Genomic DNA, 15,530 nt, shown 5'->3' with positions numbered 1-15,530 from the left:
AAAAAATGTTTTTTATCAGTCACCACGCTCAAAGTGTAACTTGAATCAATATCAAAGAAAAAAAAAATACTGCATAAATAAAATAAATATATAATTACTAGCAAACCCGGCGAACTCCGTTTCGCCACCAGATGGCTTCGTTTTATGTAACGTTTCGTTTGGTGATTAAAAGATGAAGAAAAAAAATTTTTTTTTGTTTTATATTTGAAATGAAAAATTTTATTTCATTTCACAACAGTAATGAATTCATTTCGATTAAAAAAATTAAGTGTTATTTAGTTGAACTTCTCTAAGTAAATGAAAGTGAATCTAAAGTAAATACTGAATCGAAGCGTTATACGTGTCCGCAAATTATCCGTTTCATTGAAGTGCTCTTTGGTAAACCACATTTTTTGTTTTTTGGTCTGACGTTAACACAAACAAAGCGGATGGTTTCCCAACTCGTGAACACGCAACGTATAACTGCCCATGTGAAAAACAATGATTTTCTAAATTTATCCCGCAAACACTAAGCGATTGGCCTTGCGACTTGTTAATTGTCATTGCGAACGCAAGGAGAACTGGAAATTGCAATCGTTTGAAGTCAAACGGAAGATCAGTCGGAATCATTGGTATTCGAGGAATACATACATTTTCACCTGCGTACTTTCCGTTAATAATGGTTGCCTCAATCAAATTCGGCATAAGTCTTTTTACCGCAAGTCGAGTACCGTTGCAAAGTCGCGGTGGATTCAAATTACGCAATATCATAATAACTGTACCAACTTTGAGTTGCAAGTTATGTGGTGGAAATCCTGGTAACTCCAGAGAGTTCAAGAACTCCGTTGGATAATGTACTACATCATGGGGATTTGTTATGGAATCAACGGATTTGTATGTCACCAAATCGCCATCGATTTTTGATTTAATGGTGAAATTCAGTGCGTGTACATCATTATTCTTTGCGGCAAGAATTGCTCGTTGACTTAACCAAGCATAATTCTGATAATTCTCACTAATGTTTGGAAAAACATTTTCAATAAGAGCTAGTTGAGAGTCTACAAATCGGCAAAAGTCGTTGGTAAGAGTAATTAATCCAGATGTCGCATCAACTGGGACTTTTCCATTTCCAACAGCTAACAATTGTTTTGAAAATTGTGCAGCACTTTGATCATTTTGAAGTTGAACTCTCATATTAGTGGTTAGCGATAATGTTTTTACGTTATTCCATAAAGGTGATGCCTTCAGGCAAGCATTCAATTCATCTGCAGGCGTTCCACGGGGAATTACTGGCAACGTCTGCCTGAAATCCCCTGCCAACAATATCATCAAGCCGCCAAAAATGTTGTTATTTCGCCGAAGATCCTTCAGTGTGAAGTAGAGTGCTTCAAGTGATTTCTTATGTGCCATTGTGCACTCATCCCAAACAATGAGCTTGCATTGCGTCAACAATTTTCCCATTGCACTGGATCGGGAAATATTGCATGTTGGAGTCTCAATTGTGTTTAAATTGAGTGGCAACTTAAGCGCAGAATGTGCAGTACGACCGCCATCTAGAAGAGTCGCCGCAATTCCAGATGATGCAACGCCAAAGCTATTGCACCTGTTGATCGAATAGTGGCCAAAATCAATGAAATGACAAATGTTTTCCCTGTTCCTCCAGATGCGTCCAGGAAGAATAGACCACCAGTATTATTGTCCACCGCTTGCATTAATGTTTCGTATACAGGTTTTTGCTGTTCATTCCGCAACGGCACATTATTTTGAACGAATTCCTGCAATGTATCAACATTGTATTGCAGCTCTCGATTTAATTCTTGGTTGAATGCATCGTGTATTGATTGATATTGATCGATTTGGTGCAATCATTCCTACTTCAATCAGTAGCTTGTTTGCAATAGTCAAGCATTGATCCTCAATCAGAATCAGTCCTTCATTGTAGATTTCATCGGTTATTTGCATGTCAGGATTATTCGTTTGAATGCGCAAGCGATGCAAGATATCTTCACATATGTCGTCTTTGTATTTGTTCCATAACTGAATTGGTTGTGAAGGAGAACATGTGGTGATGATAATTGCGAACAGCGTTCGTATTTGGTACGCATTTGATGAAACAACTGAATTCGCAAGTGTTAAATCCCAATGAGAATCGTTCTCTAGCAAACCCAATAGTTGACATGCTTCTCGATATGTTTGGCATTGGTGGCCATTCACAGTTTTCAAATGCGCAAATGATTTTGGTCCACGTACATTTACCAACAGCAGTCGCAAATAAAAACATTCATCATTTCCAGGATGAACAGTATACATGCGACCTAGTGCATCAGTGGAAAACACCTGTGGCCAATCTGGAACTGGGGTTCCTTGTTTGCGACGTTGGAATTTCTTTGTTGATTGATTCCAAGTGTAATACTTGGGCATTTCAACGTACATCAGCGTCGCTGCGAATGGATTTGCTTCACACATTGCAAAGAAGCTAGTCAATGTTGTCGATGGTGGTCTCTCAGCTCGTTGTGCTGCATTAGCTTCAGTGAAGTAAACTCTTTGGCCATTTTCCAAATGCACTGCTAAATGTACAACTGTGGGATATCTTTCATGAATTAGAAATGAAAATAATCGCCACAGTGCTTCATTAGTACTGACGTATCTGCCCATTTGGAAGTTGCTGATTTCGTCATTCGCATTTTCCGACGCAATACCAAACACAGCCATGTCGCTGCCTTTTGTGACGTACTTGCACAAATATTTGATTGATTTGGCCGAATGACAACTCTCAACGTTTACATGTGTTTCGAAAATTCGTGATAGTAGCGGGCAATATGGTACAATGAATTCATTTCCGATCTCAATCTCTTGATTTTGAACTTTAACTTTGATAGTTCGACCATTATCTTCTTTTGAACGCCGACGATATACTGGATATCCATCGTTCCCTGTAACTGTTTCAGCAACTAACGGTCGCGGATATCGTTTTGTGCACTTTCCATCAGTCATGCAAGGCGATAATGGATTTAATGCACCGCACGGTCCATGCACCATCTGTGTCGTCACAATGTCGTGTAGATGGGGATCAGTGACTGGATCAGGAATTTCAGCTGATATGATGTCATCCACTTCATTTGAATGTAATTTGTTCAGCAACCAAGTTAGGATATGAGCATGCGGTAGTCCACGTTTCTGCCATTCCACCGAGTACATATAACAACGTGTGTCACCAAAAACTCGATACTTAGTAAGCACATCCATCATGACCTTAAGTTTTTGCTGAAATACTCTGGCGATTATGTCATGGCGATCTTGCGGTTTTTGGCCCGGTTCCAACTCACGTTCAATTTCCGTCCACTTCGGATTGCATGTAAACGTAATAAATAAATCGGGAGTTCCATAATTTCGCACGTACGTCATAGCGTCTTGAGCGTATTCGTGCATGTGGCGTGGGCTTCCGATATAAGATGATGGGAGAATCGTCAGACGTCCAATACTCTGAACATCACCATCTGAATGAATAGCATCACGCAAGTGTATATAGTCCTCAGATCGTAGCTTTGCCTGATTGAATCGGATGAACGCTAAACGTTCTGTCTCGACTTTGACATACATGTCGACAGCGAATTGCTGGAATAGCCGACGGCACTTCAGAATGACATTCTCCTCATGTGTACGAATCATCATACGATACGCATAGTAATTCATTGCGCTTAGATTTTTATTCGTTGATACGCCTGAAAATGCAAAATTAAATGAATTGTTAATGGAAACCAATAATAGCAATAATTAGTGTGTGAATATTGTACTTGTAATTGGATCGACCATCTTCAACGTGATGTCGTATCCGTCTTGCCCTTGCCAATAAATGATTGGATATTGTAACGCATCGTACAAACGATGTGTCTCGTTTACACGATGCATGATATTGCTTCTTCGCTGAACGACAATGTCTCGCGATTTAGTTGGATCGCCAACAATAATTGCAGCAACATCATTAACGGTGGGTGCATTGAATCTTCGCACATGTTCACCTGTTGGGGTACAATCCGCTCTTATGACAAATTTGTGCGTATCCGATGGCATTCGTTCCAATGCTGTTTTGAACATATTAACCACAGCGTTATTAGCGTGAAAAAATGCTTGCAACTGTTCAATAATCCGTCTCTTTAACTGTTGTGTTCCCTGTATATTACACCGCACATTCAGCTGATCCACCATCGACGAAATGAAATATATTTGCAGAAATTGATGCGGTTCATCTGGTGTTGGCACCATTGAACCATGCAAATGATATATTTGTCCTTGTATCTGTAATTGCAAACAATCATTTGTTAAAGAATATGGTGTAACTTTTGATCGTGTGTGTTGTATCTTTTACCTTGCAAGTCGGCATGAAGCCGCCTTCTCGAATGATGTTAGCTCCTAAGGAAGTCATGCGAAAGCAGTTATTGTATTCAAGGATGTGTTGAAGAAAATGGCTGGAATCGGGATCACTTCCATCGAACAATGGTTTCAGTGGCTGTGGTGGTGTAAGTAATGGATCCAGTTTGACTTTTCCACTTGCGCAGCACAATCCAGCCGTTTCTCTTTTGAACTTTAACGCATTGCAATATCGGCATACAGTCGTCATTGGTCCAATATTTAAATTTTCATCATCACTGTAGTTCGCAGTGGGATCATATTGGAATGCCAAGCGATTGTATGATGCCAATGATCTTCGTGTGCTCACGCGTTGTCTCAATCGGGCATTTTCTCTTATTATATTTTGTCTTTCTTCGCTTAAGTTCTGTGAATACACTTGTTGCTGACTTGCATGTCTTGTGCGGCGACCGATGTTCGCACGTCGTCCTCTAGGCATTTTTAACTATGGGCAGAGTGGTGAATTTAACCTCAAATGCACGATCCACATAATTTACACAGTTCAAGTTACCACCTTAAAGACAAATACCTGCTGTTGAAATTGAATAAAAATGTACACAATACACGTGATTGTTTTGATGGTTTCCAATTAAAATGTTAAGAAACGAATAACTTATTTTTTTTACTTTTTTTCACAATTTCACACCGGTTTGTCACATGAAATTAACTGAGAAGAAAACAATAAGTAGCTGTCAAACAATGTGTCACGCACCGTCGCCATCTTCTTAAAATATTGGTTTGTAGTACATACTATGTATCAGAGATGGCGCTGTATTAAAAAAAATGATATCCCTATTTTCTCGCTTTTCTATTGAAATTTTCCTGAATTTTCTTTGCTATAAACCTCACGGAGCCCGAGACCTTTTCAACAAATGCAAAACTGTGGAAATCTGTTTGTGCGTTCTGGAGTTATAGCGTCAGGAAGGAAAACTCGACTTATTTTTATATTATAGATAATAGTTTTAGAGGTTTCATAACTTTAAAAAGCCTTCAAATATTCATGAATAAACCGAAGACAGCAGACGTTTACCTACACGGCAGTCATCGTGACGTTTCTAAAATAATATTTATTGCATGTAAACGTTAGTAGTTTCATAAATGACTTGAGGCGTGAGATTGTGAGTCCTCGGGCAGAAAATTAAACGCTTTGCTCGGTACTTTTTATCACCAATGTTAGCTTTGACTCCACAGCGAGGAGACTAACCTAGTTTAGTAATTAGTAAAGTTTAGTGAAAAACAAACATTACATAATAAAATGAAATTGGAAAAAAAAAAACATATTCAGGTGGGGTGGTAATATAAAAAATTAGTTAGTCAAGTGCCCATCATTTTAAAGGAACAAACATTAATTATGATATCTTGTTTTTATTAAATGTTTGAATAGTGTTATTTCGATTACTAGAATCCCAAATGCGAATTCCGATTGAATAATTATAGAAGATAATTAAATAAAAATATTTGAATGAGTAAATAAGGCGATGCAATTTCAAATATAAGGAATTTATTATTTTATGATCAAAAATTGATCTATCGGCATCACCTTCTGAAATAAATTTTCTGTAAAGTAAAAAATGTTTTACATAAAAAGAAGACGGAGATTTTGTGGGTTTTCTATGGTATAAGTACAAATTTTTTCAATTCATATTTTTATGATATTCATGTGTTACAAATAAACGAACTCAAAAAAATATGGTAATTATTCTGATATTCTATATAATTGAAATATACTAGTTAGAAAAAAGGTTTGTTTGGTAGAAATATTCCTTAGAATAAGACATTTCTGTCAAATCATGAAGGTAATATAAAAATAAAGAAATTTCAGTACTCTGGTTGTTATAATTTCCTTAATAATTTATGCAAAAAAATATTGACCGTAGCCACTAAAAGCTATACATGATTTACGCATCTCACGTCCCATTGACAAATACTAGAGTAGACTTGTTGAAAAAGACTAGATGAAACGATGCAGTTGTCTATTTCTATTTTTGACGTCAAACGTGGAATTTGTTGAGCACGGAATTGACTGAATCGAATTGACGGAATTGACTTCTTTGGCTTCTTTGCTAGTTATGAAAAACGAGCTCCTATAAAATCAGGAAACCTAGCATCTTGATTAACTCAACACAGACTGAACATGTTGTCAGTTTGACATATGTATGGATATATTTTGCTTTTGCTTTATACTGTGTAAACAGTGTTTACAGTATATATTACAAACAGACGCTTCAATTTTGATTATTTCTAATATGTATGTAGATTGTGTATCATTAATATTTGAGAATAAAGACAGACTGACAGCATTTTTAAGTTTTATTACAGATTTTATTGATATATTTAAGTGACCTGAGTAGAGACAGGCCATATAGAAACCCAGTTATCTAGTAAACGAGATTCTCAATGTAATTAATTAACAGTAGCATCTATCAATCTGTGACGTATCTCAGCCACAGCCCTGCTGATTGTGGATAATTGATGATGCGAGGAAATTGATGCTATTAAGATTATAGTTATAATTATCGCTTCTAACGTTTTAAATATTAGGACACATTTGATAAGGAAATAAGGTTTCATGACTTATAGCAAAAATTTACAGACTGGACCTTGACGAGACCTATTTTACTATTTCTTTGGAATTTGCTATATAACTTGCATCTCAGCGAGAAAAAATATTTTTGAGATTCAATATTTTGTATACGTAAAGTCCAAATAATATAAACTAAAAATATTCGCATCAGACATACTCCGTTAGAAAACTGCTCCACAAATATCATAGCCCAAACTCAAGATGTTCATGGACAAAATATCATCGAAAAAATATATATTGCACCAAATAAAAAAGACAAACAAAAAAAAGAGAGTTCCATTCATTTATTCTAATTAACTGTCAACATTTGAATACATACGTAGAGTAAGTAAGTAGGTTTAAAAACAACACTCAGTAGATACAGTGCTTTTAGTTATTAAGATTTCATTCACGTCTATTCAGAAATGGGTTACGTAGTTTTTATCGTTCATAATAATGCAGCGAACTCGTTGCAATAATGAGATTAATGTGACTTGAAGTGTGAAGTTAAGTGACATCTCTTTGGATGCTTGAGATTTTCACTTCATAGTGTCTGAATAAAAAAGTACTTTGGATTTTTGAATTACCAGTGACATCCACATATTTAATGTGAATAAAATAATAAGCAATATTTTATTTATATACATACATAAATACATTTAAGTGGATTTCATTGTAATAGCTTAGATATAGTTATATAGGAAGGAGCTCACGGCTAGCTGGAGTTTCGAGGAATACTAAGAAACTTTAGTAGTCATCCTACTAACATTATTGCTGTGAAAGTTTGTGAGGATGTATGGATGTGTGGGTGTAATGATGTCTGTTGCTCACTGACGCAAAAACTAATCAAAGGATTTTGATGAAACTTGACACCAATGTAGCTGAGACCTTAAAATAAGGCATAGGCTATAAGGTTAGTTCTGTGGAGACACCAGCGACACTCATTATTTAATTTTCATACTTACAACTATGCCCCTTTGATGTACGTTTAATTTTTAAGATATCTTTTGCAAATGTAACAAGATTATTAACCAAACGGAATAATTAAATAAAGTGGACATACAATAAATTTCCGAAGATTTCAAGAAAATTATTGTGCTTTTAAATTGTCTGTGTATCAGAATGGTACTATACTCAGATTCAGCTCTCTATTCAGTGCCCTTAAGTCTGTCTGCTACCAGATTTTAACTCATGAACCTCTGTAGTTATACAATCGATTTTTTTAAAAGATGTATTAAGCGCACTCCAATGAGTTTTTATGTATAATGAAACAGAAGCCTTCGTGGGTGACTTTGATTGCCACTTGGCGGATTCTTTATTTTTATTGGATGTGTAATAAAGCAAATGCTTTTTTGTCATTATTAAAATAACTTTGTGGTATAACGAAAAGTTGCAATCAATAGATTAAGAAACACGTCTACTTAATGTCCTTAAATAATAAACTCTTAGCATTGCATGCCTTTAAAATTACGTTAAATTTTGTTTATTTTGTAATTTGCTACAATACAACAAGTTCAATGAAAGGTGTGTTCAAATGTAACTCGTGAAATTTGCTTATCCATTTAAAGAGCTCTGGAGCTATTCCAAGACTATAACAGAAGTGAACTCTATTTTCACAAATCCGATCGACTGTAAATTGCCTATCCAGTTACTACAAAAGCGTAGTTCGAACTGTACCTCAGGTCGATTCTGATAGACAACTGTTATATACTACGTAAAGTTTAAAGTGATATGAGATACCGAATAGTCAAAATTAATAGAAAAATGTTTTAAAAATTTCAAGTTAATCATTTTTTTGTAAGGTGCATGAGAGCAACTTGTCATCTGGATGTAACATATTGGTTTTAATTGAGAAGGGCAGACAATTATGACAAAATCGAGAAGGATTATATACGACTAGAATAGCATGATGTCGATTGTTGTTCGTACCCTATAACGCCACACGGGTGATGTTCATCAACTTAGTATCTTTTACGCTGTATCCCGTAACTGTACTTAGATGCCCACGGTTTTTATTTTTGTTTTTAGGGATCTATTGTTATTATATATTTGCAGCGAGGCTGATTGCCTCATTTGGTTGACCTGGGAAGTAAGCTCGATTATGACTGAGTGCTATTTGTTATTGTCTTCTTTCAAATCCTTCACAATGTCATTGTTGATCTTTAGTTCGGCTTTGAAATCTTCATATTAATTTCTTTAAGGTAATGGATTTGTGCTTTAATACGTTCAGACTACGATGTTATAGTGCCACGCATTTTTTATTAATTTCTTCAAATAAATGGTCAACCTGAAAAGGCCTAGTTATCCTTACAATCAATGTTCCGTATTTTTCCTCTAGTGATAGTGATCTAGTTGTATGTTGAGGGAAATAACGAATAAGGGTTCCTTTTTGTAGGTCATAGAGATTTATTTTTCCCCTTATTGGCAAATTATACAAAGTTATTTTCCTTACAAGCCAGCCAAGTCTTGATTAGTTTTAAATATTTTTTTTATTTATAATACCAATGATAAAGAACAGTTACGGGTGACAAATATACAGATTTAAAAATATATACTGGTGCAGGTTTGAAATCCCAACTTGATATGGAATTCAACAGCTCTTCTAGACCACTCCGGCAATTAAAAAAAAATACTTACTGATAATATTTTGCTGTAACGTACTTTGATAGTTATATAAGATGGTTATTAACATATGGATCGATCAGCTCAAGTGAGTGAGTAACCGTTGTACTTTTCACTTGCAATTATGTTCAGAATAGTTAATGAAATATCTATACACCTTGTTTCATATCACTAAACAGTAACCACATGTACATGTATAAACAGATTTTGAGAACTTTATTACTGAGAAATATAGTCATTGATAGAATTAAAAAAATACTTTTGCCACTTCATGACACTATAAAGTGTTGAATATGAATTTATTATTTCACTTTAAACTCTCTTAACTATTGTATTTTGATTCAATACTGATTTTTAATTAAGAAAAATAAAATTTTAATTACGATGACTGTACAAACACGTCGTTTCGCTAGAGAACTTGAGGGTAATGAGATAACTTGTTAACTTTTTTATAAATCGAAATATCCGAAAGAATTTCAATTATTTAATATCATAATCACTCGTTTCCATTATTACGGTCGCGTTCCCTTGACAAACACCTTCAAACACCTTCGCAACAGTGTAGACCTGACTGTCTTCCGTGCAGATAAACTCGATTGTGATTGTGGCTTATTATACATGGGACAAACAAAGAGGAGCATCGGTACAAGGGTGAAGGAACACATCTCAGATATCAAAAATAGGCGCGCGTCGAAGTCAGCAGTGTGTGAACACGCAAGGGAGAAACCAGGCCACTACATTCGGTTTGATAAACCATAAATCCTCGCTCGTGAAGACAGCTACATAACGAGGTTAATCCGCGAGGCTATTGAAATTAAAAAAACATCCGAATTTCAATAGAGAAGATGGCTGGAATCTATCCAACACCTGGGACCCCGTTCTTAAAAACATACAATCCCATGTCCGTGACCACACCACAGGACCTCGCGACACCGTAAGCGCATTCTGCCGGCATCCAGAGCGGTACGCCAGTAAATTAAGAAATCGATGGCGGTAGATGATAAATAACAAGGACCAACTGACAGACATTCACATCTCGTCTGCCCGTAATCACGGTTGCTGAAAAGTAACCGAAACGTCGGGATTATGTAGTTTTTAAAATAATAAAAACCCGCGTAGTACATCCGAAATATATTAGTTTCATTTAAACTTGAGGGTATTTTTTTCAAATAATATAATATTTTCACTTAAAAGTAGTCTTTATCGATTCCTAACTAAAACAGATATCATTAATTTATATGTTGATTTTTACAGTTACGTCAACAGTGTGTCCATTAAATTGAATCCATTTAACATCACAGAAACTTCTAATCTTTATTAATCCTATTATAATGAGCATGTCACTGTATCAACAAACTCAATAATCCACGCCGTGATTATTGTTGGAAGTTTAGTTAATGCTATTGTAATTATCTTTAAATTGATTATAAATTAAATTCCTTCTCATCAATAAAATTTAAGTACATATTAACTTTTTTTGTGCTCGTTTTCGTAACACATTATAGAGTGCTAATTAGAATTTATTATTTCTAGTCAGTGTATTAATAAAATAAATATGTTTTAAATACTCTTATACATTTGACTTGAAAAATGTATTTTGTCATGTTCTAGGATAAAAATTAAATCTTTTTTTTTATTTATGCAAACAGGTCAACGAGATCAAAATAGGTTCATAGCTCAGTTTTATAAGTTTTTTTATAATTAAGATAGAGAATATTTTCATTTGAAATGAGTTGACATTAATATAAAATATTATCTTCTGTCTCTTAGTGAATTTATAAAAGCAATTTTGAAGAACCTAATGTCATAATGAGATATGTATTTCTATACGATTAGAACAAAACAAAAAAAAAGCAACAGATAAAATATATTGCCATATCTATTTTATACAATTGAAGTTTTTAAATTATCTTCCTGGATGACGAAGTAGATGTTTAATGTCTTGGAAAATTAGATTAAAGTTATGTCAGAAGATTCCTTTCACTGCCGCTCAGTCACGGCACGATAAATAATTGAAATGTGAAATGTGATATCTTCATAAATAAATATATTATGAAAGAAAATACATTGTTCCTCATTTGAAATCGATTGTTGCTAGATACTGTTGCTCTGTTCTTTTTTATTTAAATACAACTAACAACGTCGTGCTGCCTCATGCGTCTTTCCGAGTTCTAAATTTCATTTCAGTGGTACTTAAAATATAGACATATTTTTATTTATAATTTATAATTTTTAAATAGATATAAATGTAAACAATTTTGCTAATTATCCTTCAAGTTCTTGCTTAATTATTTTCATAATTATGGTTTTTAGTTCAAAATTCAGTTTTTGTCTTAAATAAATATAATCTATAAATTCTTAAGGCCGAATAAAAACATCATTATTATTACGCATGTTACGTACGCGTACATGTTATAAAATAAATGAACATCACCGGGGCAACATCGTTGTATGGATAAAATATCATATGTGACGCCGCTGACTCCGCGAAACGAACACCGAGCCGTGTGAACCAGAAGATTCCTGATACCAAACAAGGTTTGGAATGGCATTGCTATCCTAACATCGAGGTAATCAGGTAGTCTTACGTATAGGCTATAAGTTTTCATATGTAATTTTTTTAATATACATATAAGTAAGTTTCATAGTTTTCCCGGAACCTCCGGTTGCCACCCTATGTAATTCGCATACAGTGAATATTTACATGAAAATTAAACCTGTTGTCAGACCAATAATTATTCGGTTTTTTTTATTAATTAAAAGTAATTGCAGTTGCAATTAACAATGTACAAACGGCGAAGTTGATAAGACAAAAAGTTATGGAAGACGTTACAATAATTAAAAGAAATAATTTAAAATATGTTGATTGGTAAGTGTAGCTTTACATGAAATAAGCTGGTAGAGCCTAGCTATGGTCAGTAACTACACCTCGAACATAGGCAGGCTCGTCAGTGAAAATTACCACCCTCTCACAGAAGATCGGCCTGAAATAGTAGCCTTTAATGGCTGTTTCTCGTCCAATGGGTGACGGTGACTACCTTCCATCAAGTAGGCAGTCTACTCGTTTGCTACCAATGATATAAAATAAAATTACATAAAAATAATAAGTTAAAAAAGTCAATAAACGTATAGGAAATCGGTTCATATCATTGATATCAAGATAAATGTTACCATTATACTTAAAAGGTCTTAATTAACTATTCTCCAAAAACCCTTATCCATGCCCTGCTTACAAATTTTGAGCTCGTAAAAGGTATTTGTCAACGTGCCTTGAGACTAACGAAAGCGTGCGCTCTTGTGACAAAACGTCAAAATGTGAACTGCCAGAACTTCAAACTTTGATAAATTGATAAATGTTGTGACCGAAACTGCCATTTCATAATATTATACAATATTATACAAAGAAATAGGTTTATAAAATATTTACCTTTGAATTTAACATTTAAGGGATGTTATTGGATTGTGTTCCTTAGCTGGAGATACGTAACATTTAGATGATAAACCAGGACGGTGTCTAGGGACAATTAAGCTAAAGCTGAAAAGGAGGAAGTGACTCGCTAACTAATGCGAAGTGGTCACCCTCATCTGTGGACATTCGCAACGTAAGAGAAAATGCGGACCGTTTTTCAGTTTTTTTCTTTATTGCGTAGTCTGCTAGAAAATTACTTGTACAATTTTAAGTAATTACAGAGTGCTGTCAGTTTTCTCAGAGGCTACCTCATTCTAGGAGAGAACTCAATTTACTGTTTCAGTAAAAACAATCCCGTCCCAACTTCAGAGTAGACTACGGTATGAAATCTTAATGTCTCACTCTTTACAAAACCGCTTACTTTATTTGAAAATGTTCTTTAGTTAACTATTTATATTACTTTTATAAAAATAAATATCATTGACATAACGCAAGAAACTTAATGATTCCCTTTCAGTTCTCACTTTGTTATTATCAAGTTTTATAACTCCGAATTTTATAGTAACATCCTGCACATATTGTCTGGGGAAACATATAACGCGTAGTAAATTTGAAAACATAGTTTTATTAGGATTTTTAAATAAAGATACTATAACCTAATATGGGTCAAACTGTATATATATATATATATATAAGGATATATATATATATATATATATATATATATATATATATATATATATATGGAGATATATTTCGGTATAATTCCTGAACGGAAATCCGATACAAAATTTCTTATTACAATATGTTTAATCAGGATCCTATTAAAGTTCGTGTTGATGAGAAACGAAATGCTAATGCTTCCGACCCGTTAGTATAATAAATGACGCAGCAAAAATCTCTCTTAAAATGCGTTCCCACGTCCGCAGATGGTGTTATTGATGACGTACCGATATATTAAGCGAAAAGAATATTAGACACGATATAATTGGATAATGGGGCAAAGTTAAACAAAGAGTTTTTAATGTATAGAGCTTTCTGAGAAACGCGTATGTTGGATAGAGATCGATATTAAAACGAATTTCTTATTAAAATACAAGTGAATTTTAAAAACAAAATAGTACTTGAAAATTGTTGTTACTATATAATTCAGTAAAAGGCTAGTTTTACATTGTTTGTTCAGAATATTGTTACGCAATCTTCAAAGGCTGATATGAACTAAACTTAACGTGTTTTAGATATAATAGTTGAACTTTTAGAGCATTTTTCTAAGAAGGTATTTTTAATCACATATTTGTTGTAGTCATCATGGCGTATTAAGTCATAAATGAAGCAATTTTCGACGTGTCTAAAGTAAATTTTAATGAGATTGTTTTTTTTTATATTATTACCTATATACATTCTCGTACATATTTTTTATCGACCCGTAGAATATTGTTTATTTTTTTTATATTTTGCGTTTCATCATTTGATGAGGTGCTCTATATCACCCGAACAAGTTTATTAATAGACTTCCCCTGAGATAGATTAAATATTTCTAAACAATATTAACCGCAATAGATCACCTTGAAATTGGTGAAAGTCCCCGCTGCGAGGACTTGGAAATATGAGGGAATTAACGACATCCGATAGCTTTATGGCAGAATGTTTTAACAACTTTTTAGATATGTCGATATATTCACATTCGATTATTTTTTTACAAAGTAACCAAACTCAACCATTACCACTATTACAACATACTGAATATTTAATTTAAAAACTTTCTCATAATTTAATATACATATGGATGTAATTTTAGTATAATACCAAATTATTACACAGAAAAGTTAAAATTGTTTGACTCTATACTTCCATCACTAAGTTTAAAACAAGGTTCCTGGACGATAACTTACATAAACTGAACATAATTAACTGAGAGATCAATTACCTTCATTTGTTTTTATTGCTCTTGAGTGAATTGTTCCATACTTTAAATGGTATCATGATGGTTAATTCTTTCGTATCACGGTAGTTGACTATCTTCACGTCTCTGTTACATAAATATAAACCATGAGTAATGCGTCAAATTTCATTTCCAATTTATTAGAAAAAGATTTTCGGTTAGATTTATCACACGTCAAAAAATATCATGAAATATGTTTGGTAATAACTTTGTACGTATTTTTTGTTGTAACTTATCGATGTACATAAAAGGTGATATATCAATTGTATATTGTGAATAGACGAATTAAAATGTTCAAAGATTATTGTTTATTATAATTTTTTAATATAACATTAAATCTCCTTATTTTATCCTACTAATATTACAAATGCGAAAGTTATAGCTTATATATCAGAACAACACGTAGTGTGTAATTTATTCTGGGGTTCCGTGTAGTTCTAGCGGGTTCAAGGTATAATAGTTTTTTTGTGTTTGGTGATACGTGATGCAGACTATAGATGCCGTATCTATTAAAATGCACTATATACGTTTCTCTCTACGCGCAACTCCGATGTTCACGGAGTCGCTAGTAATAAGTTAAAAATAGTAATAATATAGTTTTATTAAAA

At 33.8% G+C, this 15,530-nt stretch overlaps 2 protein-coding genes across 2 annotated transcripts; both read right to left on the bottom strand.

The window, feature by feature from the left end:
- Window positions 1–360: 360 nt before the first annotated feature.
- LOC133320034 (ATP-dependent DNA helicase pif1-like) lies at window positions 361–1,440 on the bottom strand. Its single transcript, XM_061526644.1, has one exon. It carries the CDS (start codon window positions 1,438–1,440, stop codon window positions 361–363), a length of 1,080 nt encoding a protein of 359 aa, XP_061382628.1.
- Window positions 1,441–1,532: 92 nt separating this feature from the next.
- On the bottom strand, window positions 1,533–5,019 carry LOC133320033 (uncharacterized). Its single transcript, XM_061526643.1, has 5 exons — window positions 4,898–5,019; window positions 4,346–4,831; window positions 3,774–4,275; window positions 1,855–3,701; window positions 1,533–1,754 (listed from the first exon to the last, which is right to left on the bottom strand). The coding sequence occupies exons 2-5, from the start codon at window positions 4,823–4,825 to the stop codon at window positions 1,533–1,535; spliced, it is 3,051 nt and encodes a 1,016-aa protein (XP_061382627.1). The 5' UTR covers window positions 4,826–4,831; window positions 4,898–5,019.
- Between the last annotated feature and the right edge of the window lie 10,511 nt (window positions 5,020–15,530).

The sequence above is a fragment of the Danaus plexippus genome, assembly GCF_018135715.1.
Source record: "Danaus plexippus chromosome 3 unlocalized genomic scaffold, MEX_DaPlex mxdp_25, whole genome shotgun sequence".
NCBI lineage: Eukaryota > Metazoa > Arthropoda > Insecta > Lepidoptera > Nymphalidae > Danaus > Danaus plexippus.
This window is presented reverse-complemented; position numbering and strand designations above follow the sequence as displayed.

Coding starts and splice junctions, on each gene's coding strand:
- LOC133320034 (XM_061526644.1), bottom strand. CDS start 1,440: ATGGGAAAATTGTTGACGCAATGCAAGCTCATTGTTTGGGATGAGTGC.
- LOC133320033 (XM_061526643.1), bottom strand. CDS start 4,825: ATGCCTAGAGGACGACGTGCGAACATCGGTCGCCGCACAAGACATGCA. Junction 4,276..4,345: donor GCTTCATGCCGACTTGCAAG/GTAAAAGATACA, acceptor TTGCAATTACAG/ATACAAGGACAAATATATCA. Junction 1,755..1,854: donor CAAACAAGCTACTGATTGAA/GTAGGAATGATT, acceptor GATACATTGCAG/GAATTCGTTCAAAATAATGT.